This window comes from Numenius arquata, chromosome 3, assembly GCF_964106895.1.
Source record: "Numenius arquata chromosome 3, bNumArq3.hap1.1, whole genome shotgun sequence".
Lineage (NCBI taxonomy): Eukaryota > Metazoa > Chordata > Aves > Charadriiformes > Scolopacidae > Numenius > Numenius arquata.
In genome coordinates, this window is record NC_133578.1 from 48,813,048 (window position 1) to 48,838,671 (window position 25,624).

General features: G+C 36.1%; 1 protein-coding gene across 1 annotated transcript in view; it reads left to right on the plus strand.

The window, feature by feature from the left end:
• The first annotated feature begins 22,223 nt into the window (after positions 1–22,223).
• The window catches only part of RALYL (RALY RNA binding protein like), a 178,380-nt gene continuing 174,979 nt past the window's right edge, over positions 22,224–25,624 (plus strand). The window contains exon 1 of the mRNA XM_074145926.1: positions 22,224–22,482. Coding sequence (XP_074002027.1) covers positions 22,227–22,482 — 256 coding nt within the window. The 5' untranslated portion in view covers positions 22,224–22,226. The remainder of the gene's footprint in view (positions 22,483–25,624) is intronic.

Consider the following 25,624-nt stretch of genomic DNA (forward strand, 5'->3'; position numbering starts at 1 on the left):
TGCATACAGAGTTTTTCGTTTCTTCATGAGCTTTCCTATGGCACCGGTCACTATATTAACTGAGTTCTCATGTCATATTGCTGGGGGAAGACATTATTCTATTTTCCTAGGAAAACTTAGTTGCAGAAATATTAGAGATCAGAACCATCTGCTGATTTTGAGTCAAAATTTGAGACATTTAGGACTAGATTCTTCAAGGTATGTAATATACAGGGTTTCCTATGTTCTAAGAGATGTTGATTTTGCCAATGTGTTTGACCTGAACAAGGAGGAAAAACTGTTCAACACAAAAGCTCATCAGCTCACCAGCAAATTAGGAAAAGCTTAAACTTTATTGTATTTAAAATGAGAAGCAGACAAGTGGAGATTATGTTCCAAGAGAAATTTGGCTTAAGTACCACATTTTGCATCACAATGAAACAGGAAGAAGGGGAAGATACAGAATTTTTGGAGTGACATTACCTCTATTTTGAGTGTCCACACTCACAGTGCAGCCTCTTATTTACATTTCTGGCTTCAGAAAAGGAGCAAAGAATCTCAAAAGCAATGATTTTTATTATAAAATCTGATTCACTCAACTACACGTGAATACAATGCACTCCATGCCAATGAAGCAGTGGTTTTAGTATCTTTACTGTTTTTCTAACTTAGGATTTTGTGTGCACATAGTGAGTGCTTACAAATGGGTAATATTTCTCACCAGAGATGTAAAGTAAAACTTTTGAATCTATTAAAATAACTATTTCTTGGGCAGGCAGAGACTACCTAAGAATCTTGTTGAGAGAGGCATATCTTGTTTTCACACTCCTGAGAGAAAAATTACTCCCTCTATAAATGCTTTTTCCTGAATTCAACTTGTTTTTCCACTGTGCTTTTTAACCATTTTGATACTCCCTGCATTGAGCATTGTTTCCTTTCAAAGTTAGACCCCTAGTGTTTCAAAGCTTGAATTCAGTATACTGTGTTTTTTGCAGTTACTTGCTTGAGGTCCAGATCTTTTGCTGGTGACATTACACAATGGAAACCGGAGAAGTTTCTGATGGCGTCTTCTGAATCGCAGGGTGCTTTCATAGTCTCGTGGACAACACAGTGGTATCTTTCTATGCTTTAGTAACAACAGTCGATGCGCTGCAGCAACTTCACTCGCTATTTAGCTAACTTGTTTCCTTAAGTCTCGGGGTGGCAGTCAACAGAGGGGGAAAACAGCTTTAGATAAAGAGGTTTTGCCTGTTTCCAATGGAAGAACAGAGATCCTAAAGGAAAATTAGAGAAATAAGCTATTACATCTGTTAAAAACATGAGAAGGGAAGGTAGGAAGTGACAATGAGAGATCAAAAAGTTTAATCTTACTTCACTTCCAGAAAACTTTTTAAACCAAATTTTTTTTTTCAAATATATTTTTGGTTCTTTGAGTTTATTTTAATTGTTTTATACTTACCAGGCAGCATCCTAAACCATCACAGAAATCAACAGGAGCCTTGGGTATAAGGAGACTATACCACCATGACTTTAAAGAACAACCTTTTTCCTCTAGGTGTCCGTGGCTGACACTGTGCTCTTGGGATTACGAAGAGCTCCTGCTCCACTCTTCTCTGTCAGGACAGGCTAGGGGAATGAAAAGAGACACTGAAAACCCAAAATACCAGTGGTGAAAGCCTGTAGAGCAATTATGCTAGAGCTTTCTTCTGCGCTGTAGGTGCATGCTCCAGTGGACTGATTTTCAGTGTTTTTTGTATCTTATGTCCCCTAAGTGACGTATTTGGCAATAACAACCTCATGCAATCACAAACATTCTCCGAAAACATTAGTGGAAACATTGGCAGGAAAATAATTCACTTGGAACTTTGGAGAGGCTGGACAATGAGGAAAGTCATGTTTTCTACTTTTTAGTTTTTCCCCAGTGGTCTGTCATGAAAGGTTGTGACAGAAAACAGGAAGGCTGTTAGCTGTACTGAATGCTGTTAGAAGGGGGAAAAAAATCCAAAATGAAATAAGCAGTGGGTACAATTCATTGCACTATTTCAGTCAGAAATTGCTGCCACACGGACCCAGACTTTCAAATGGCTTTTCACAATCAACCATCTGTAAGCTTCCAATTGGTATGGTGCCTGCAGTATTTATTTTGAAATGCTATATAACCTCACAGCATCTGGAAATACCCAGAGTACATACTGTGCAACCACAAACTGTATAAATGTTGGGGACGTTTCAACAGACTCTTCTATAAAGAAAATTTTGTTGAAACATGCAGAAGATGGAAGGCCAGAATGGAATAAAGTTCATCCTAGTGTAGGTGACATTGTGTGCATCCTTTTAAAATTGCCCTGTCATTGAGGACATTCTTGTTCTTTGAAAAATAATAATAAAAAAAAAAACCTTGGTGACAACTTTAGCTAACAGATATTAAAATGGAGTGAAAAACATATTCATAAGAGAGTTTTTCCAAGAAGATGTAATGGAATAATGTCATTTATAGTGTTCTCCATTCTCATTTAAATCTTTCTGTTAATGACTTTGGCTATATTTCAAATGGAATTACATTTGTGTGTAAGTACTCGATCAGGAATTAAGCCCTGATGACTCATGAGCCCATGTATCTAAAAAAATATTTTGAGAAAATTACTTAAATTTTAGAACTTTGTGAGTTGGTTTTATGCTGGGATAGAGAACTTCCTTCCCAGCAGGAGACACTGTGAAAGCAAATTCTTTAATGTTTGTGAAGTGATGCCACTTGGCAAATGTGGAACTACTGAAAAACTGTAAAATTTTTGAGCAGCTGCACTTAACATTATGTCAAACTTATCATAATATTTCAGCATGAAAAATGGAGAGAGAATAAAAATCAAAGCATTTGAGGTAGACACTTCCTAAAATAGCTTTGAATTTTCCCATATAGCAATGTTTTAAAATGTCTCTCTTCCTATCTTGTCTTGTATTCTATCTTTTACCCAAGACAATATATTTCCCCCAGTTTTTCACTTTGGTTTGAGAGGGGGGAAATATTGTTGTTTTAAATTGACCTGAAACATTTATTTTTTCACTTCAAACAGCAGCAAATTTAAAACTCTACTCTCCACAGCTTTTCCTGGAGCAGATTCTGTTAAGAAAAGGTGAAACAGTATTCCCTGGCACCCTTTATGTCATTTAGTTGATTCTATAATTACAGGCTAGTTAAAGATGCACCTCAATTTGCAAATTGTTAGTTTCTAATTATTCTTTAGATCTTACTAGCTGGAAAAAAAAGTTTGTTATACATGTCTTCAACATTTGTCTATTCAACTCTTTATATATTTGACTTCATAAACTATATATATTGAGAGAGAGAAGGAGGATGCACATTTGAATTTAGAGGATCATTAACCAAACTCGTAGCAGTTGATTTATAATCCTTACAGTTGAGTTGTCTGAGAGAGTGCTAATATTTTTAGATTCTCAGCCGAGTTTTTCTGCTATTTGCCTAAAAGTTTTAGTGCATTTGTAGTACAGAGAAATTAAAAAAAAAACCCACCCAAAAAAGTCTTGAGATCTTTCAGAAAAGGTAGCTAGGTAGTAGGTAGTTCAGATTTGAAAGCTAGTTCAGATAGGTGGCATGGAAATATGCGTTTCTCTTCTATTTTTGGACAAAGTTTGGATTACAAAAAATTATGACTGCATGCGGACTTCTGTCTTCATTCTTGACTTACTGAAGTGTAGGATGAAGGCAAAAGCCATGAAAGTATTTATGGTAGCAAGACCAACACGAAGACTAACACCAAGAATCAGGAGATGAATTTTATACATAAATGGTATGCTTTTGTCAACGATACTTCATGAAAAAGTTCACTTTATAGTTCATAACAAATTCCTTCATCAAACTTAACTTATGATAACTTTTGTAAAGTAGAACTTTTCATACAGAGATACAGAAGCAGAGGTAAAGGTTTTTCTAGCATCTGTGATACTTCAGGCAGGCAACTCGGTAGAAGTGCCCTGGTTCCTGAGAAATCAAATACAATTTAATATAGACATAGGTAATTCTATAAAAGTATGTAAATGACCATTTGATAAGTCACCTTAACTGTAGGCCAAACGTTGCATTCTCAGGAGCAGAAGATATACAGTATAGTTTAAAAAAAAAAAATTAGGAGTAAATCATTGAATACATTTAAAATTAGTGCAAAATCTGAATAAAACCTGCATTCATTTTACTTATGTGAAAATCCAAAGATAAAATTAAAAGTACAATATAATATAATAGCTTACTGACTGCGATGAAAATACACATTAGAATCTGTTTAAATTCTATAAAATATTTCATAAACTTTGTTTAAATGGAACCTGAATTCCACATAATAAGTTCAGTCTTGCATTGCATATGGTGCTAGATGTATCAGCCTGTCTTACCAAGAGAGCTGAGGGAAGTCCTTTGTCTGAGACTGACACCTATACAAACAGATGATGTCTAAAGCTTTTTGCAGTAGCATTAGGAATCCTGTGAATTATAAAATCTTGGCAAATTCATTCAGCTCTCTCAAACACAAATGTAATAAGAGCATCTCATTTGTTTTAATCATATTCTTTCTTTTTTTAGGCTGTCTAGACTATCGTAACAACCACAGAGTTGTGCTTTGGTCATGGTGGGTGGTATGCTTCTATTTGCAGATTTTATTTCAGGTTAAGTTTCAAATTTGGAAGGTACCAAGAACTTGGATGCAAACATCTGCTTGACTTTGTGCTGCAAAACATTTTTCTATATAAAATGTGCAGTAAGAAACTGTAACAACTTCAGAATTAAAGACCTACTTTCCCTTTCAGTTAGAGTTCCTTTAACTGAAAAATCAGCATGCCTTTCACTTGCAGAGGTGAATTGTACCACCCTGGATGAGTCACTGGAAAAAAACATATCAATGTCTATTTATGTGTATTAGATACAGACCATGAAAGGATATTTTAGGATGTCAACTTCACCTCATTAAATATTGATGGAAATTTATTTAGAAATATGTTTTAAAATGAGAAGTCTAATAATCCCATCCTATTTATCCTAAACTTTACGGAATTAAAATATTTAAAAAAAAAACTTCAAGTAAAATAAAAATAATGATTTCTGAATATTTTACAAAGATAGAACAGTACAGTTCCCATCACGTGTTATAGCTATCACCCTTTAAGCTGTTAGTGGTTTCTCTGTTCTTAATTATTATTTTCAATTCCTCCTTCCTACCATATTTCCCAAAAGTAAAACCTTCCTGGGAAAAGGCACATGGAAATGAGTTGTCTTCTAAATCTTCAGCACGTGAGGAAAAGCTTCATTTTCCAAAATACCACTGCTGTTAGTAACAGTACTTTCTACTTAATCCCACTATATTTTGCTCTTCCAAATCCTTCAATATTTCGGGATTTCCTGTCAAGGAGATTAGAATATGAATTGTTTCTACATACCTCAAACTGCCCTTCTTCCTAAACCAAGGACACAACTAAAGACATAGCTTCTGCTGTTTTGAAGGTATTTATTTTCAGTTTTCAATTCATTTAAGTTTAGGTGGGGAATGAAGTTACAGAGACATAAAAAAGCAGAGAAAGAAGGTGTGATACACTTTTACAGAGCTCTGTCTCCTACGAAGACAGGCTGAGAGAGTTGGGGTTGTTCAGCCTGGAGAAGAGAAGGCTCCAGGGAGATGTTATAACAGCCTTCCAGTACCTGAAGGGGGCCTACAAAAAAGCTAGGGAGGGACTGTTTGTAAGGTCATGTAGCGACAGGACGAGGTGCAATGGTTTTAAACTAGAGCAGGGTAGGTTTAGATAGACATTAGGAAGAATTTCTTTACAATGGGGGTGGTGAGACACTGGAACAGGTTGCCCAGAGAGGCGGGAGACACCCTATCCCTGGAGACATTCAAGGTCAGGCTTGACGAGGCTCTGAGCAATCTGACCTAGTTAAAGATGTCCTTCCTTACTGCAGGGGGTTGGACTAGATGACCTTCAAAAGGTCCCTTCCAACCCAACACATTCTATGATTCTATGACTCTATGATAATTATAGAAGGTTCAGGACATTATATTTTTAAAGCTATTTTGCATGGCATTTAAAATTAAAGCATAATTTAGCAGCCTAGTCTTAAAGCGAGAGGGTAGTATTTGCTCCGTTTGGGGACATCTGCCAAGTTCTGCTTCCTATAAAGAATAGGACTTGTCTCAAGATTTTGTACTGTGGTTCTCTTTCCAAGACGAGATCTGAGGGTGGGAGATAATTTTATACATCCAACATATGAACAGATTGACAATGTTACATTAGATATTTTCCCATTTTTCTATGGAACTTTGAGGGATTGTCTTGGTAGCCAGAGACCGAACCGTGCAGAAACACTTCTAAATGTTTATGCTTTGCAAAGCAATTGTTCTTCTGGACAAGGTTATTTCAAATCTCTGCTTTAGCTGTTGTAACTAGGCTGCCTGTATTACTCATACTTTCATGTAGATTAATGTATCCCTTCTTACTCATGTCAAGCCATCCAAATGTGTAAGTTGCATACCTGAGGATTTATAGGTCAGACAGCAACAAACAAAATGAGAACAAGGTTATTGACTCTGTGGGACATCTTTACTGTCCTTAGATACTACAGCCTATGCTTTACCTTTGGTATTAGTCACAGCATTTCATGGGTCTCTGGTATACTGCTGCAGCAAGAAAAGCAAGAATTAGCGCAGATCTACATAATTTGTTGCTGTTCTGAAGATGTATGCAGCTTGGACTGGTAGTAAAGACCTCAATTTCCAAAAAAAAACTTCAGCATTTCAGAATGAGTGGCTTGTTCAGAACATTTTCCAAATATTCAGAAGACAGGAAAATGCATCAAATAGTCAGTTGCTATTTTTAGATCACCAATATATAAAAAACAGAGATGGCTGCAATTTTCCACTTTTTCTTAAATGCGTTTCTTTACACTCTTTTATATTATGCCCTTTAGAGGAGTTGACAGACAGAAAAAAAAAAATAGCTCAATAAAAACTACTGGAAACATCCAAGGAAATCACTTTTGAGAAATACTTATGTGGTGAAATGTTTTCCGGATCCTTCTTGTAACCATGACAAACATTTCTGTGGTAAAGGTACTTTTCTTTTATAGAAGCTGATAGCACTTAACTTTTCTTTAGGTAAATATTAAAGAGGTGAAAGTCTGTGCTGGTTTTGGCTGAGGTAGAGTTAATATTCTTCATAGGAGCTAATATGGAGCTATGTTTTGGATTTGTGCTGGAAACTACTGATAATACAGGGATGTTTTCCTGATTGCCGAGCAGTGCTCACACAGAGTAAAGACCTTTTCTGCTCCTCACACCACTGTACCAGGGAGTAGGCTGGGGGTGCACAAGAGGTTGGGAGAGGACACAGCTGGGATAGCTTATCCCAACTGACCAAGGGCCTATTTATTCCATACTCAGTATGACATCATGCTCAGTATATAAAATGGGGGGAGCAAGCAGAGCAGGGGGGGTGATTACTGCTCGGGGACAGGCTGGGCATCAGTCAGAGGGTGGTGAGCAATTGCGTTGTGCATCACTATTTTTGTATATTCTATTATTATTATTGTCGTTATTATTATTACTATCTCTTCCTTTGCTGTCCTATTAAACTGTCTTTATCTCAACCTATGAGTTTTACTTTTTTTCCCATTCTCCTCCCTATCCCCCTATGGGAGTGGGGGTGGTGAGGGGGTGAGTGAGTGTCTGGGGTTAAACCATGACAACCCTTTTTGATACCCAACATGGAGCTCGAAGGTTCGAGATAACAACAGATTTGGTTGAAATGTGCCAGATAGAATTTACAGCTGTTATTGCCATTTAGCTATTAATTGACAGGCTCCTGTGCTTGCCATGGGGCTTTCTTGCCTTACTGTATATTATTCTCAAGCTCGTTAGCGGCTGCTTTTTGCTTTCTCTACTTGCTGTACTGCTTATCATCTTACTCTACTATGCCAGGGAACATTTTGATAACCGCAGTGGTGATGCACCCAGCCCAGCCAAAACCAGCACAAAGTCACATATTGATTAAAGTGAAAGAAATAAGGGACTAGTAACCATTTCCTCAAACACCTTTTCTTCTTTAGGGTCCTATCTCTTTCTACAACAACAAAAAAATAAAAATAGAATAGTAAAAAACATTACCTCAGTACCTTTTTGCTGTAAAGATACAGATAATTTAAAAAGTAAGTTCTTACATAAATTGAAAGTGGACTACTTTAAAAGATTTAATTTACAGAAGTAGTTGCATTACCTTTTCTCTTCCAAATGTTACCTGTACCTATTGATCTACTGTTCTGGTTTCTTAGTCTACAACATCTGGTAAATTTTCCCAATAATCAGGAGTTGAATAATTTACCAGAACATCTGTAATCAACGTGTAATCAGTTTTACAGAAAACATGTCAAGGATGAATAAAAACAATAAAAGGCTATTTTAAGTGGCAGAATTTAATAATGACGACAGTGATGTTACTCAGCAACAGCTTGCTCTTAGAATTCAAAATGATTCCAGTGATGTTTTTCTTCAGAGGGATTGATATAACGTGCAAGAATTGACAAGCAGTTTCTTCCTTACATGACAGTTCTCATCACTTACACAAATGACATATGTAGGAATTGGTGGTATACTGCTAACAAAGCAGCTATACACTTTTGAAAAGGCATAAGATGTTCTTTAGTAAGATTTTTTTTTTTTATTATTTTCTAAAAGGACTTATAAGGACACATAATCACATTAGGAGAATAACTAACAATACCAATGGAAATCAAAGACTGCATGTTACATGCAGTGTGGTAGGGGAACTGAGACTTGCATGTTAAAAGACCAGTGTGGTCCCCGCTGAGTATGTTTTAGTTTCAAAATAATTATCTCTGTCAAATAATTAATATTTGTTGACAAGACCAAGTTAAGTGCATGCAGCATCACATGTGTTGTAATTAGTTGGGATGATAAGATAATATAGACTGAAAATAATCAATTTGAGCTGCCAGAGCTGATCACTTAAGCAAAGTGAAAAAACACAAGCAACTTTTTTCCATAGATTTCACGCACACTTATAATAGCTTTGCCTGCTTCTGTGGTCTTTTTATATTTCAGCTCTAAGTAGCCAAGTTTCATTGGTGTGAATGTTTTTGAACATTTATTTGAGAGCCTTCTGAGCAAACTTGGTGGAAGAAACGCATTAAAAGTCAATTAGAAATGAACGACATCATTTGACATGCTAGATCAAATTAAATTTAGGTAAACTAGATAAAATTAAAGAATATTTAGAATATTTAATATTGACATTCAAGTGCTATCAAGGAGCTGTTCCTAACTGATCTTTATTTACAAAAAAAAAATCCTTACTCATTGCAAGCTGTGAAATAACAAAACTTAAAGTGCATCTGTTCAGATTCACTCGGGGAGAAAACATAAAAATAACAGCAAAACCCCTCTCCTTTCAATTGATACCTTTTCCTGACCCAGTTAAGTCAATGAAAGCTACGCTGTGGTTTACAGCAAAGTTACTTTAATAATGAATCCTTCTAATAATATCATCCATTAGACCAGAGGTTAGATATTATGACAGCAAGAGCTATAGAAAAATCTTTACAGGGTAGAAAATTTGAGGGATAAATTATTCATTGTAAATTATTTGCTCTAACCAGTTTTTACCGCTCTCCTATCAGATGCTTTACAGCTCTACAGCATGATGTCAAAGATTGAGTGTAATCAATAGAATAAATTATTTAAATGTGAGATTCATAGGGAGGTTTCTTTACACTCAAATTTGTCCAATCTCCTGTGATACAGGAGAGATAATATGAAGTATATTTATGTTAAACATTCTGGATTTTAATGATTTCTACTGAGGTTTCTAAAAATAGTATTTGCACGTTTGTATTTTTTGGCTTAAAAATAAATTATAATCCAACTTTGTATTTTGAAAACTTAGTGGAAATGTTTTCCTTTTTTTTTTTATCCTGTCCCATAAGTGTCTAGAGTGTGGAAAGAAAGAGAAAAGGAAATGTATTGCATTCTAGGTGTTACTAGAATCATTATTTTATAGTCTTTAAAAATGCTATGCAGCTGAGAGATCTAGTGCTGTTCCTTGTGAAGCACATTAAGAGGCAAAAATTCAGTTTAATTGCAGTTAAGATCCTACTTTTTTGCCACTGACTTTGGCAGGGCCACAGTTTCACTCAGAGTAGTAATACAGTTGGCTCCTGATAGAGAATGAAAGATTACATTCACTTCAGGTGCTGCTAGTCCCAGTGCTTACAAGACCATGCTCTTTTACATACAATATGAAGTAATACCAAGAAAAGAGAAAAAGATTTCAATACGAGTAAATTAGCCAGTCACTGGATAGCCCCATAGGAAGTGAAAAGTCAATTCCAGAGGAGGGCAACGGAGCTGGTGAGGGGTCTGGAGAATAAGTCTTATGAGGAGAGGCTGAGGGAACTGGGGGTGTTCAGCCTGGAGAAAAGGAGGCTGAGGGGAGACCTTCTCGCTCTCTACAACTCCCTGAAAGGAGGGTGTAGAGAGGCGGGGGTGGGTCTCTTCTCCCAAGTCACAGGCGATAGGACAAGAGGAAATGGCCTCAAGTTGTGCCAGGGGACGTTCAGATTGGATATTAGGAAAAATTTTGACATGGAAAGGGTTATTAAGCATTGGAATGGGCTGCCCAGGGAAGTGGTTGAGGCACCATCCCTGGAGGTATTTAAAAGCTGGGTTGACATAGTGCTTAGTGACATGGTTTAGTGATGGTTTTTATCAGAGTTAGGTTGGTGGTTGGACTAGATGATCTTAAAGGTCCCTTCCAACCCAGACAATTCTATGATTCTATGATAAAAGCAGTGTGACAACCTTCATATCAGTGTTACTCTTCTAAGGTTGAGGAGAAGAAAAATCTGTAGGAAAGACTCAGGAGAATGGAAGAAAGAGAGTGGATTTGAGTGAGAAACAGTGTCAATGGACTTCGGCAGAGTAAGGTAGACATGAGAAGAAGCAGAGAATGTATGACACAGATGATATAGGAGTGAGGTGACGAAAGTATGATATTTATGATACAAGAAGTCAGTACCAGAAAAGAAAATGACACTTTATCTTGTATATTCAGACTTATATCTGAAAATAAACTGATTTTTTCCTGAGCTGCCTTCTTGCAAAGGATTAACCAAAACCAGGAATATGCAGCCTGCACCAAATTTTAGACCATTCAAAAGTACACAGATTTGGATCCCAGAGGATCACCATTTGCTCAAATAACATACTGCTAGAAAAGATATGTTGACAACAGGTTTGTATGGTTTGCATCAAAAGTCTGTATTAATGTAGTTGATCATGTTCAGAAAATGTATTTAGGAAAATATCTTTGCCATATTATTATTTCTTTGTATTTGCTTAAATGAGTCTCTAAAAGAGCACTACATAAATGAAACAACTGTCTGACTAGGGACTATTATAATTGTGTTTGGGCATCAGACGTCTACAAGGGTAAAATCACAGCTTCACTAAGACTTACTAGTATCCCAGTCTAAATTAAAATCCCACTTGTATCTACTTGCTGCAGCAAAAAGTTACTGCCGAGACTGCAAAGATTGAGAAATATTGGAAAAAAGCTTCTTACCCAATTTTTGTTTGGCTTGTCACAAAATGGCGAAAAGGGAACAGATAAGACTTTTTGTTTGTATACACAATGCATTTTAAAGAGAAAAATAAAAGTAGAGCATTATTTCAGGGGTTCTCAGTTATACGCGCAGCATTTGAACACCTTGCTTTTGACACATTTCTGAAACTATCTGGCAGATTTTCTATATGGTGTGGGGCATAGTGTAGGAACTGCAGGTTTTGTGATCTCTCAGTAACTATGACAATGTTGTTGCTATGCTAAGTTTCATTTAATTCCCACGTCTCAGCACAGAACTGAAAAACAAACCACCTGACATTAAAATTATTTTTGCGTTAAAAGATAAGTGCCTAGTAAGGCTTTGGCATGAAGATTCCCATAGAATTAACATGAAATAAATGTCAAATGCTTTTGAAGATAGTCTAGGAAGGGAGATGTAGGGGGAAGACCCTGAAGCTTCCACATTACAGTGATTGCTAAGAGAGCCAAGGCGCATGGTCGGGAGACCAAGAATGCACATTCTGCTTTTCAACAGCAGAGAATTGAATGAAGCTTTCCATTGTCCCAGAGAACGTCCTAAATGTTGAACTATCAGTTAAAACATTGGGAAAGGCACCACAACTGAGTTTTGTGTCCTTTATAGTCACAACAGAGCAAAATTACTGAAATAGACTCTTCAGGCAAGATAGGTCAATGAATGTGAATTTGGGCAGTTTTAAACATGGCATATATATCAATCCACTCAGTCTTGAAAAAATTTAGAGATTTCTGCAGAGCATTAGGCTATTTGTAAGCTTTAATGTTAGAAACTGAGGTGTAATTAAAATTCAAATGCCTTCAGGATAAGGTGATAGAGGAAGAAGAGTTCCACAGGTAGCTTTGGATTGGTGTTTATGAACTGGAGCCTTGGAGAATCTAGGGATCTAATTGAGAAGGACCTTGCTCATGGTTGCATGATTGTGGTGGAAAAAGAAGCTCAAACAAGACTCAAATACAAGACTGACTTTAAGACTCTAACAACAGCATCATTAGATCCACATTCAAATTTTCTTTAAGTTTTTCTTCATTGGATGCCTGCATACTGAACATATAGACGATGGAAACTTTCACAATCCCATGTGGGAAATTCCATTGCCACATTGTGAATACAACAAACTCTAAGATTTATCAAGGACAGGTACTTCAGATGTCTTCTTGCATATTCTCAGTGGTGAGAGTATCTTGTTTCTTGGCTACCTTTATAATCTTAAACTTTGACATATGTACATGATATTCAGTGTGTGAAAAGATAGACTAGGCTTTCTAGATAGACTAGAAAGGCATTCAGGTGTTTTGCAATGAATGATAGGCTATCACCTTGGGTTCCTGGCTCAGGATGTACTGTATAGGCTAAGGAATAAACCCAAGGCTCTGCAGGGTTGTAACAACATGGAGTGTACCACATGTTCCCTGCAGATGTTCTTGGGTTTAATGATGCAGTTCATGCATGACTGATACAGAAACCTAGCCAGGCTGAATACATGGGGTAAAAGAATAGGGTGGATAAAACAAAAGCACAATATGCCAGTGATTTACTGCACCATTTTGGGAAAGTTACTGGCAGAGCTAGAGTTAGATACCAGGATTACTTGGTTGTCAATACTAGCTTTTCTTCCTGTAAATCAAATGCACAATATGGCATAAATCCCCAAGACAGACATCTGAGAGTGATATTATGGAGAAAATGCAAGAGCAAATGTGATTCTAATTTGTTTCTGATTGTGAAAGTCAAGTACTCTTAAATACCTCTCTCCATTATGAAAGATCAAATAATAAATTTGAGCAACTAATATGGGAGATAAATTGCAAAAAAAAACAACCCATGAATGGAAAATACAGAAAAATACTTAGAAATACATAGGTATAAGTGGTATGGACAAGAGAAACAAAAATATTACTAATCCTCAAGACAAAGTGCTATGTTTTCTATTAAAGTGCATATTTTCTATTAAACTTGCTAGCACCACAACATTTCTGTGGTGTTTTGCATTCTTTCATTTCATTCATGCAACAACCCACTGAGCTGGAATATCATCAGTATTATTGCCATCAGTCTTGAAGAAAGAGGACAAGGTGGAGATATTAAGTGACTTGCATAAGGCTTCTTATCAATCTAGGATTACTATTTGGAAGCTTTTGACTTCTTGTTTGGCATTTGGCAACCTAGGCAATGACATACCTCAAACCCAACTTCAAACTCTTATAAAATAATAGAGAAAACATAAGGGAGCAAAATTTTAACTGAAATAATGTTATTGAAAGTTTTCTCAGAAGCTTCAAGTAGAATAAAATCGGCTGAAATATTCCATCCACAAGTCGCTTATAACAATTCCACAAGCAATAAAAATCAGATGCTTCTTAAAAAAAAAGCTTGACAAATTTGCCAAAGTAATCTTCTTCCCTTAAGAATCCTTTGAACAATTAATTTATATCGGCCTAACTATATTTAATGTCATGTGTCCCAAAAAGCAGACCTAACAGAGAAGGTCTAGAATGAGAATTGTGTTGTAGGGGAACCATCTAACCATGCCACAGATACCTTTATTAGACCCATTTTTAAAAACTGACTTAAAATTCTAAAACATTAAAACAATTCACTGATTAAACTTTCAGAAGACATTGTACTTTGAGGCTGTAGACTCCTCTGAGAGCAGAGAAATCTGGGGAAGTCTATTAGGAAGGTTAGAAATATAAAAATGATAGTAGGAGACTGTCTTACTTGCCAAGGCTCATTTAATCCTCACAGTGATATGAAGCTGAAGAGAAAGCAAAAACACAGAGGAAGCAACACTGCCAAATGAGACCAAGCAATCCAAGTGAACATGAGACTAGCTTGAAATGTCATATGACAGCAAATATAGCTAAGGTTGTTTTTAGGCAATCCATAGTATCACCAAGTCACCAAGTGAAGAGAAGGACAGCAGTCCTGCACCTTTTATTGTCACTATACCTAAAAGTGAAGATTGAAAACAGATTTAGGCCACAGAAACTGTAGAAAGTTAGAAATGCATTAAAAATTATTAAGAAGCCAGCAGGAATGACTGATGAGAGAAGATTAAAATAGCTTGCTGTATAAATGATAAATGATGACTTGAAGGAAATGAGATAGCTGGCTACAAACAGAGCTGGTCAAAATATTGGAAGTGAAGGGAAAAGTCACCAACTTTTGTTTGCCTTTTCCTGAAAAACAAAAACAAAAAATTCTTGTGCAGTTCTATTTCCGAGAGCCTGACTGACAGCACATAAAAGCAGCACATCCCAAGACGAAAAGTGTTCATTATTAGTTTCCTGGATTGACATCCCCGATGCATAGATTGCAACACAAATAGTTTGAAAGTTAACCCCTTATTTGACTGCCTTGCATTAGTGTCAAAATGTCCTGATTGTGCTCTCTCTCCTGGAGACATTTTAATAACTGAGGCGTTATCTGAGGGATAATACTGAAGGTCCCATTCTGGAATTTGCTGAGTGACCTTAATTTCCAGGTCACTTGGGTATTCCCTGCAAGGGCATATGTCGTTATGGGATTAGACAGTTAGGAAATATAACATCTTTACCCTGTTTCAAACTCCTCTTCACCTAGAATCCCAAATAAGTCTAATTTTATTTTTTTAGATTTGGTTTTAATATTTTTCTCCTGAATTCACTGTATTATTTACACATATTATAGTACGTGTTATCATAATTATTTTCTTATCTTAGCCAACAGCATTATGGTTTGATTTTACAATTGATAAATAAAGCAAGCCTTGTATTTAACAGAGACTAAGTATAATGGGGGAAAAGGAACCACATCTGAGTGCTTATCAAAAAATTATATTAGGGACCTGTATTTTTTACATGATGATGTTGGGTTATCTTCTATACCCTGAGAACAAAGAGCAAAGAGAATGGGAGAGAAAATCCCCATAACTCTCTGCTGACAGGCTTCATTTTCTTCAGCCCGTGTGGGTGGGTGAAAGTCCCAGCACCATGAGCTAGTGCAGGGCAGTAAGAAGCTGTAGCTTCTGCCCTGTACAGACCTAAGAGGTCCTCCTCTTTCCTCTCCCTCCTGCTGGTGCCGCTTCTGAGACAGGGTGCACATCTCCCCCTTACTCTTTCAAATGTTTAAACAACTAACCCAAAATAATGTATTCCTAAAAGTGCTTTATGGTATTTGACTGTATGGTGTTATTAATATCTAGGTTGTTTATTTGTGGTTTTGGTTTGTGGGATTTATTTTTTAAAGAAGATACATTTTCTTCACCATCCACAAAGAGAGAGTATTTGTCTCTTTGAGAAGAGTGACAGCAGGAGATGAAGCGCGATCTGCTACATCATTTTATTTTTTAGTCCTTCATTTTCTACAAGATGTGGCATAGCAAGTATTGATGCATTTTGTCATTTATATGGCTCCAGAAATGCCAACGTGAAAGGAGCATTGTCTGTGTTATAGACATGGTGTCAACCCCTTCTTAAAAATAATTGAAAGGAAAACTTAAAGCTAAACCATAAAAAATAAAATAAAAATGAACGTAAAAGGCAGGATATTGTGGGGGGAGAGAGGAGAAGCAGATTCTTTGACTTTAATGAAGACTGGAAAAGCCCAGAATATTTTGATGTGGATTTAGCTAACTATCTTATGAATAACTTTTTTCTTGATTTGTGTGACCTAGATATAGTAATTCATTAAAAATAAATTTAAAATATAAAGAAGAAAGGATTTTCCAACACAGAATATGTTTTATCTGATCGCTTTCTATTCTCTCTCTTCCCTCCTGCCCTTCCTCCCCCCATGATATATCCAATATTCTTACTTCCAACAGGTATGTAAAATTTTATAGAGGTTTGTCAAGGACTGATTTTAGCTGAGATAAAATAGCTTTTAATGACTGCTCATTAAAGGAATTAACATGAATATTGAATTTTATCCATAAAATATTAGTACCAATGCAAGATAAATCTATGCTGTAGGACATTCCACCCACAGAAGGACAATTCCAATATTTAAACATCTTAAATTTGTATGGAACACTACAAACATATTAATGTCACTGTTGCTAAAAACTAATTCAAAAGGAGAAAAAAATATATTATGGTCTTAATTTTTTTCTTGATAAACATTTTCATATTTGTTGATTCTTGAACCTTAAAGACACTAAGTCACAGAAAAGCTCAACTATTAAAACAAGGATTGAATCTTGGTATTTACAACAGTTCAGGTATTAACTGGGGCTGGGTAACAGAAGGGCACAGATAAATTGCTTGGAAATGCCAAAGAGAGCACCATGTGTTTTGGGTTACAGACCGACCACACGTTGTAGTGCTGCATTTTGTCCATCTAAGGACCAACAGCATGATGCTTGGTATTTGCCAGAATGCCCATGTTCAGCTCAACCCCCAAATATCCTAGCAATTTATTTTTTACAGGCTGTACTTTTTACTGTAGTTTTCATTGTGGAGACAGACTTTACTGTCCAATCAGGTGTCTGTTTAGGGCTTTCTCTGTCTTGGAAGAATTTGTCATTTTCAAATGTATACTATGTACCTTACTGTGCAAACTTTATTATTGTAAATAGTAAAAATTAAGATTTGACATTTAATAGTGCTTAGAATAACCTGCCAATGATGGGAATTTTCATATTTAAAAATCTTTCTCCACAGAATTAGTCTTTTGTTATCACATAATTCTAACACAGTGTTGTTTGTTTCCTGACAGCTCTCGACATGATCTCAGACTGAATTTGTGTTTTTGAAGGGAAATGAAAATGTGTTTCATTTTGCTTAAGATTTTCTTTGTAAAAATAATAAGTAAATAGGAGTGTGATATTAAATGTCTCTATATATAACTAGCACAGTCCTAACCTGTTTTCAGAAAGCTTTTCGGTTTTCCTCAGTAGACCTTAATTCTTCCTAAAGTCTACGATTAATATTTAGTTCATTCAAATATAGAGATTTTTTTTCTATTTGCTTAAAAGAAGCAAATGTTTTATTCACAAAAAGAAAAAAAAATAGCTGCCAGATAAAGGCACATAAATATGCAGAAGCTCCTGAAAGTATTACTAAACTTGTTGAAAGCAAATGTTTTAAAAGTGAAACTAAGTATAGATCTTACTTAAAAAAAAAACAAAAACAAAACCCAACAAACCATCAATGTAAATCTTTCCTAACCTCTTTTAAAGAGATCTATCTGAGATTTTAATTCTAACAGAATTGTTACCAATTCTGACATTGGCCTCACTGGTGTATTCGGAATAAGAAAATGCAGAAGTATAATTTCAGAAATAAATTTTCAGAATTTAGTAGAAATTTAATTGGGCTGAAAAGTTCCAATCATTCTTTTAAGATGAGAAACAGTTGTACAACTAAGAAGATGCTGAAGTGAGTCACTCTCAAAATCCCTTTAAACAGCTTAGGTCCTCATGTCTCTGTACATCCCAAATTGTTTTCAGTTAGACCGAAAAACGGTCTCTTCAAAGACAAATTTTGCATTTTGCTGTGAAGAGTCATTGGTAAAATCCGTAAGAAGCATTGGGAGCAGACATCCAATAAGAATATCGTGGTGCCTTCTTGCCCCCACTCCCCAAAGAAATGCCTGGCAGTTACTGGGATATACAGTTGGACGACTTGCACCCTGTCCCTTTGCTTCAGGTCCTGTGCTCTTCACTGCACTAAAACAACTCTAAAACGGATTGTTGTCTTCACTATTCTGGTGTAAGCCAGAGAGCCCTAGGAGGAACATCTCATATAAAGTGGGAGATGTGGGTTCAAACGTTTGTCTTATGGACAAAGCCGCAAAGCAATGTTTTCATGCTGGTGCTTGACTGAGCTTTGTCAGAAAATGCTGGAAAAGTGAAGGAAGCCAGTGTTTAAAATCTTCCCCCCTCCTCAGCACTTCAAATTGACTTATTTGCAGTTACCCCATGTGTGTGCTGGGATCTCATTTTAGTCATTTACATTTTTATTCCTGTTTAACATGTTACCAATTTTTAATGTTAAAAACAGGCTTACAAGCTGTACCATTTGAACCAGAGAACTATGCTATAATAGAAATGGTCTAATTTATAAATGTTATGTTCAAGTATACTGAGATTTAAACTAGTTAGTCCTGGGTAGAATAATTAAATCAGCAACAGCATAAAACAATGCTATATATAATGAAGTGTATTGACAGCTAGATGCTATTCGCAAAGCATTTCTTAAAAGATATATTTGGCACGTAGAGGATGTTTATTATCAAAAAGGGCCACTGCAATAATAGGAAATTAGCAAGATACTTTATTAAAGGCTGCAAGGAAATGAGATGATTTCAGATATATTTCTCTCACTGTTCTGCTTATTTTTGTGGCTGTATGAGTTACAATGATTGTGATCTTACTGATAGCTGAGAGAAGATAGGTATTATTCAGTATTCACAGATGCATATTGTAAGTGAGGTGTAAACGTATCATAAGTTCTTTCCCATTGTAATGAAGATCCCATGTATCTTTGATTTTTATGAAATATTCACAATAGTATTGTACATCGACCGGCAAGACAATCAAATCTCAATTATTCACATGTTAATATTATTCTCACCCTTTGAATTTCTGCAGCACGTTTTCCTGACTGCTCATTTGCATATGAGAACCCACCAGACAACTACTTTTCTTTGTGTTATAAAAATATTGCAAATTTGCATTGCAGAGAACAACTACTAGAGAGAAACATTCAATGTCCTATTCAAAGTCTATTTAAATTAGTGCATAGCAAAACTGGGCAAAAATAAAATGAGGATTTTTATGAAATAAAAAAGGAATAGTTCACTAAATCCCATGTTAAATGGCTAAACAATAGAGGAAATACACAGTGTAGTACTCTGGTGTTTTGAAAACAGCTGTTATGATAATAATTAAAGAGTTTTGTTGTGTATAATTTTCATACAAGTCTTGTATGGCAGAAGGTTTTCTGTGGATTTTGTCCCCTTGTCATTTTTATTATTAGTGTGTCTGTTGTGCCCAAACATCCTAGCTGAGATCTCATTATTGTGGTAGAAGCTATATAAAAATGTGTTGAGAGACAGCTCTTAGTCAAAAAAAGGCGAGTCTGAAGTCTAAAAAGTGGAAATAGGCACGAAGAAGTGTCTTACTGAGAGTCACACAGCAGACTAGTGGAAGAGACGGGTCTAGCAGCCAAGTCTACTGCTTTCTAGACCAGAGGTCTTACTTGTGAGACGCTGCCTCTGTGAGGTTATTAAAATCAGTGCAGCTACTCAGCTGATAAGTGCACACAGACAACATTAACAAGACGCTAAGAATCATGTAAGGACAGTTACAGCTTTTTTGCTGACCTTCCCAGAGATGAACACAATACTATCCATGTTAAATTTTCCCAACAGAAGTGGTATTTGAACACTGAAGTGGTGTGCTTTTTGGGAAGCAGCAGAGGATACCAGTGGTTCACTGTTTACCAGCTACTTGACTGCATTAACTTCTATCTTTATGCCTAGACGCTCTGCCATATTAGCTCTTCAGTTTGGGTCATTAGGGTGCTTCTTAAACATGGCTATGTAGTTTGCTTAAACTTCTAATATGGATTAAACTTCTAAAATGGCTATGCTGTTTTCACTTTGACTCCTGTGTAAATGCAGGTATATCTACTATGGGTTTAAACTTGCTGGCTCTCAGATAATATAAGCAGTCTACTTTATGTCAACATGGAGCTCAATGTGCATTCTATTTATGTTTTGTAGGTGGTTTGTCTTCAAAGTATTACGGTACCAAGCGTACTATTATGACAGTTCACAATATTTGTGTTAACTATATATAGACATGAATTCAACATGCATTATCTGCACAACAATCTACAAATATACAGCATTGAGTCTGTCATATGATAAAGCTCAGAGGCTTTTGGTCAAGGCAGTTTTTCTGTTTTTTCATGATGAAATCTGCGCATGTATACAGTATCTTGTGCTTCCAGAATGTATTAAAAATTGATAAACTTCCAAGAAAACATATTTTTTTCTTGTTTTCTCTAAGTGCTGTAATATGAAGTAAGGTGTCATATTAAGTTGTTAAGCAAGTGCAAGCTATTTGACTGCTGCACTGCATGCGGTCTTTGAATAAAGCAGACCATTTGTTAGGACTTAGGAGGACTGCTCACATGTCTCCATTGTGCATTCTTACCTGAAGGGTGGGGTTTGGATCCTGTGTGATGGAGACGGTCAAAGTGCTGATGGTGCAGCCGTGACCGTTTTGTTCTCCAGGAGTTGTGAGGAGTTCAGGAACAATGGTTTCTTTTTTCTTCAGTCTAGCTTAGCTATTGATTTAAAATATGAAACTTCTGCTAGTTATTGTCAAGCTTTAGGTGTCCAGAATAGAGGTTATTACTCCTTTTCATTCTGAGAAATGAACTGAGATTTAACTGTGAGTAGTATTTAACTGGATTCTCTTCTTGCCTGAGCTGTTATTGTGATATGATCAAAAGTATGAACAGGGTAAAAAATAGTAACATAATTCTTAGCTGTAAGAGATGGCCTATATTTGAACGCTGTGTAAATGACCTCGTTCTTACAAAATAAGTTTTTGCTATTTAGAAGTATGCATATTTATGACATTTCTGTTGTCTAATACAGCTAAAGAAAATCCAGCAGCCACATAGGACAATTTCTTTCATTTTTACCTCCACCTAAGCAAATTGATGTAAATGGAGGGACCTGCTGGCAGGTGGAATTTACATACATGTTAACAAAATCAGGTGCAGTTCAGAAGTGTGAGGCTAGATGAACACAAAAAGTGGTTTTTTTTTCTTTTGCAAAATCGTTCCCAGGAGTAATGTGGATATTTACCATTTGAGATATGCCAGGATACATTTAGACTGGTGAGCTCAGAGGAAAGAGCAAAGCAGCAAGAAAATCTGTGTTCCTATAATTAAAGAAGTTTGTTTTCATACTTTTTATTTCTGGGAATATAAGCCACTTGTGCTTCCCCTGTCTATTCTCTTTTCTTTTTTGTACTGAATTAATAGGGAAAATTGTTCTGATGGAAACATATTGATTGCAGTGAAGAACTGTATGCTACCTGCCCTGTACTCCTGACAATGGTCAATGATATTTAACTGGTGAGAAATGTGCTCTGGCTGGCACTTACTAAACAAAATCAGAGTTGTCTTTCATTGTTACAGTTTGTTCTCTACAAGGCCTTGAATGTTCGTTTCTTTGACATAAGATAATGATTCATTCTCTTGCTTTTCAGTTTCTAGATGGCTAGGTACTTAAAAAGTCAATACTGAATTTCTGAGCAGAAATCCACATATGATTAGAGTAAAGCTCCACTATCACAGCATCGTATTAAGAGATGTAATGGTATATTTTATATCTATAAAAATAAGAATTTTTGATTTGACTTATCAACAGTATTTTAAAATGTGTTACTTTGATTTTATTGATAATAATTTTTAAAAAGTATAACTCTTCTGAGTCTTGATTCACCCTACGTGAAAAATGAAAAGTGAATTATTGCTGGAAAAATCATCCAAAGTCAGGGGTAACTGTATGCTTTGAAAAATAATTCCCTTTGTTCTTTATTTAAGGCTTAAAGCTAAGTGATCCAACCATGACCGGCAAAACACAGACCAGCAATGTCACCAATAAGAACGACCCAAAGTCCATCAACTCCAGAGTCTTCATCGGCAATCTGAACACAGCCATTGTCAAAAAAGGCGACATCGAAGCAATCTTTGCAAAGTATGGGAAAATAGTCGGCTGCTCAGTGCACAAAGGTTATGCGTTTGTACAGTACATGAGCGAGAGGCACGCGAGGGCTGCAGTGGCAGGAGAGAATGCCAGGATCATCGCAGGGCAGCCACTAGGTAAGGGGTTGTTCGTATTATTGAAATATTGTTCTCTCTTTCCTTTCTATTAATAATATCATCTGCTGCTGGTGCCTTGGGGACTAGTAAGTTTGTTTTGCCATTGTTGCATCTAAGCATATTTCCAGGATGTTGCATCTGGCAGAATTTTCAAAATATTAGGTGTTATCTAGATGTTAGAAAATGTTTAGTGCTACAAATTGCTGGTTTATTAAATACATCACTTCTGACTGCTTTATACTTTTCTCTATAATCCCATTGAGGTGAACATGATTACTCATGTGAGGAAAATACAAGTATTTTCTCTTAGACTCTAGTTAGTATATTTAATGTAATATTACAAGACTTGACTTGTTTTATATACGTGTGTGTGTGTGTGTGTGTGTGTATATGTGGTTTTCTTGCACTTAATGAATCTAAAATAATATCCAGCCCAGTGGTGTGTCAGATTTTATACAGAACCAAAAGAATGAGTTTTATTAGTCCTTGAAATTGTACCAAATCAAACTGTAATGTTGTTATTCATTTAGAGAAGTTTATTACTGAAAACAGGTTGAAGTTATTCCCAGATAATGTTGTAGACACTGTTCATCTGAACTCCAAATTTGAAAAAAAAGTGTAAACATTTTCTCTTCTAGTGCTTTGTCATGAATGCTTAACAAGATCTGGTTCTTTCTTATTGCAAGTGTTACCTCTGAAAGCTATTTGCAATTTGATACGGATGTTGTTAATGATGAAATCATCTGGAATGCGGTATTAGCCCCATCTGTCTTATATATAGTAATGATAGACAACACAGCAAGATGTTTGCTAGGAACCAGAGATCTTTCACTACACCTCTGAACTATATTGCTCAGACTCAAACCCATGTGTTTAATGGCTATGTCAGGAAAGGGTGAAGTGTAGCTAGAGCTTTTGCCTGTAACAACTCATAAAGAATGGACGTGGCTTACTCATTTTCAATTTCTCAGGCTGTGGAAATCTGTTTTTCTGATTGTTTGTAAAAATTGAGGTATTTGCGTTAGATGGGTTGCTGTTTTGTCACAGTTACTCAACAGTAATTTTAAATTTTATAACCCCTGTATTTTGGGTTCGAAAGAAAAAACAGATTAAAGAAATCCAATTACATTTTAGGGGATATTACAACTTTTTTAGGAAAAGTTATATATATGTTTGAAATAAAAGAGCTCAAGTGATAAAGTCAAGTCAGTCTGTGGGATGGCATTATTAGAAGATGTTTCCTGGAGCAGTGGTCTCCAAGCAATAGGCCATGTAATGCCATCAGTGCATTATTTACAGCTCCTTGCACGCTGGTCTGACCAGATTTTTTAAACTGTTTTCCTAAGGCAATAGATCTGTTATTACTATGACTACTGCTGCTAGTCTCTTTTAGTATTTATTGTGGCATCTATAATATGCCAAGTGCTTTGTTCAAGGAGATGCCCTTGCTCTACTCAGAGTACTTTTATGCTTTGTATAGAAGGTAATTGAAGTTGTTGTAAAAGAAATTAAGGGATCAATAATTACTTGAATTGTTCAAATCTTTTAATAATAACAGAAAGTTTATTCAGCACTAAGATTCAACTGTATAATCTTAAAATACTTTGATTATTCTGTAAAGTCTTGTGATGGCGCGTTTCATGTCTTAGTTCCTGATATATGAAGAATAAGCAAGGTGAAATTTTCTTTTAGTGGTTCCAAACCTCATTTACTCTTCCTGCATATGAAATACAGTTGTCATCAGTATTGCCTGACAAGGAAAATGACTTTGTAAAAGTGGCGCTTCTGGTTAGACAAACTGTTTCTATGAATTCTTTTCATTAGCAGTAGACATTAACAGTCATCTCAAAATAGGGAGGAGCTGGTAGATAAAATTTGCTTGGCATTATGACCCAGAAGAATAACATATGTGAAAATTCTGTATTTGAATGTAAGGAAGTAACAGGTATACTCATTACTGTGAAACCACTTGGTGAAAAAAGACTTTGTTCTCTGTCCTGAGAGCCTTGCATTCTGAAATAAACAGAACATATGCTTTTATATCAACAGTCAAGGTATGGAAAAGGGACAAGAAAAGCCTTTTACAGTTGTACAAGTAAACTTTGTTAGCACAGCTGAATTTTATTTTAAATGGAATTAGAATATATCAGTAAAATAATGAGGGCTGGATGGTAATCAGTTTTGGAAAGCTGTTTGAACAAAGGAATATTTGAAAAACATTATGCCCTTGTATATGTCTGATATTACTGTACACTCTATAGTACTCAGTACCTCACAAAAGAAGGAATCATTTAATTTAGACTGCATGATTAATCTTCTATGGAGTCCTGCCATTCAAAAGTATGATATCCTCTACAGCAGCTTTACCTGTGAGTCAGACACCGTTTGCATGTATGTAACTGAAATTAAAAATTGAACTTGTAAACTCCTATAGCTGCATATAGTGCTGCACAATTCACTGAAGATACTGCTGCAATTCCCATCCAGTTGTAGGCAATGGAATTGCATTAATGGTATGCGATAGAGTCCCGTCTAAATATTTCTTCTGAGGTGGAGTCCCAAAGTGTTAAACTCCATAGGTACATAACAAGACATTTTGTTTAACAGATTCCTCAGAAGTACAAATCTAAAGCATTGGTAGTGCCTTCTGTCTTGCCAGCTTCCTGTGGGTCATTATAATTGGCCTGCCGGTCTCCTCGAACCACTCTCAAGCTCCTACTAACGTGTTCGGTGGCCAGGGCTATGCCATGGATATTGTAACTTCAGGGAAGTGGATTTCATGATCTGTGTGGTTATTTCCAAGTTTTCTGTTTCATGAAGTGCAACATGATCTAAAAAGCTGCAGGGAAGAGATTGTAAAGGAACACAAAAAAAAGGTACTTAAGAAATTTATTGGTATTATTGTGAAGTTCAGTGTAGTTTCTCAAAGGGATATTATATCTTCATGGGAACAGCATGTTTTCCTGGCCCACAGCAGGGCAGGGACAGGTGAAGAGTGGGCATGGGAATCTGTTTCACAATGATTATTTTGGAATTACTTCGGACTGGAGTCAAGAAAACGTTCAAGTTGGCCTACGACAAAACTGCAAGTTATGTTCCCAGTTGTGGGAGCACTCACATCATCCCTTCCGCTGTATCACCT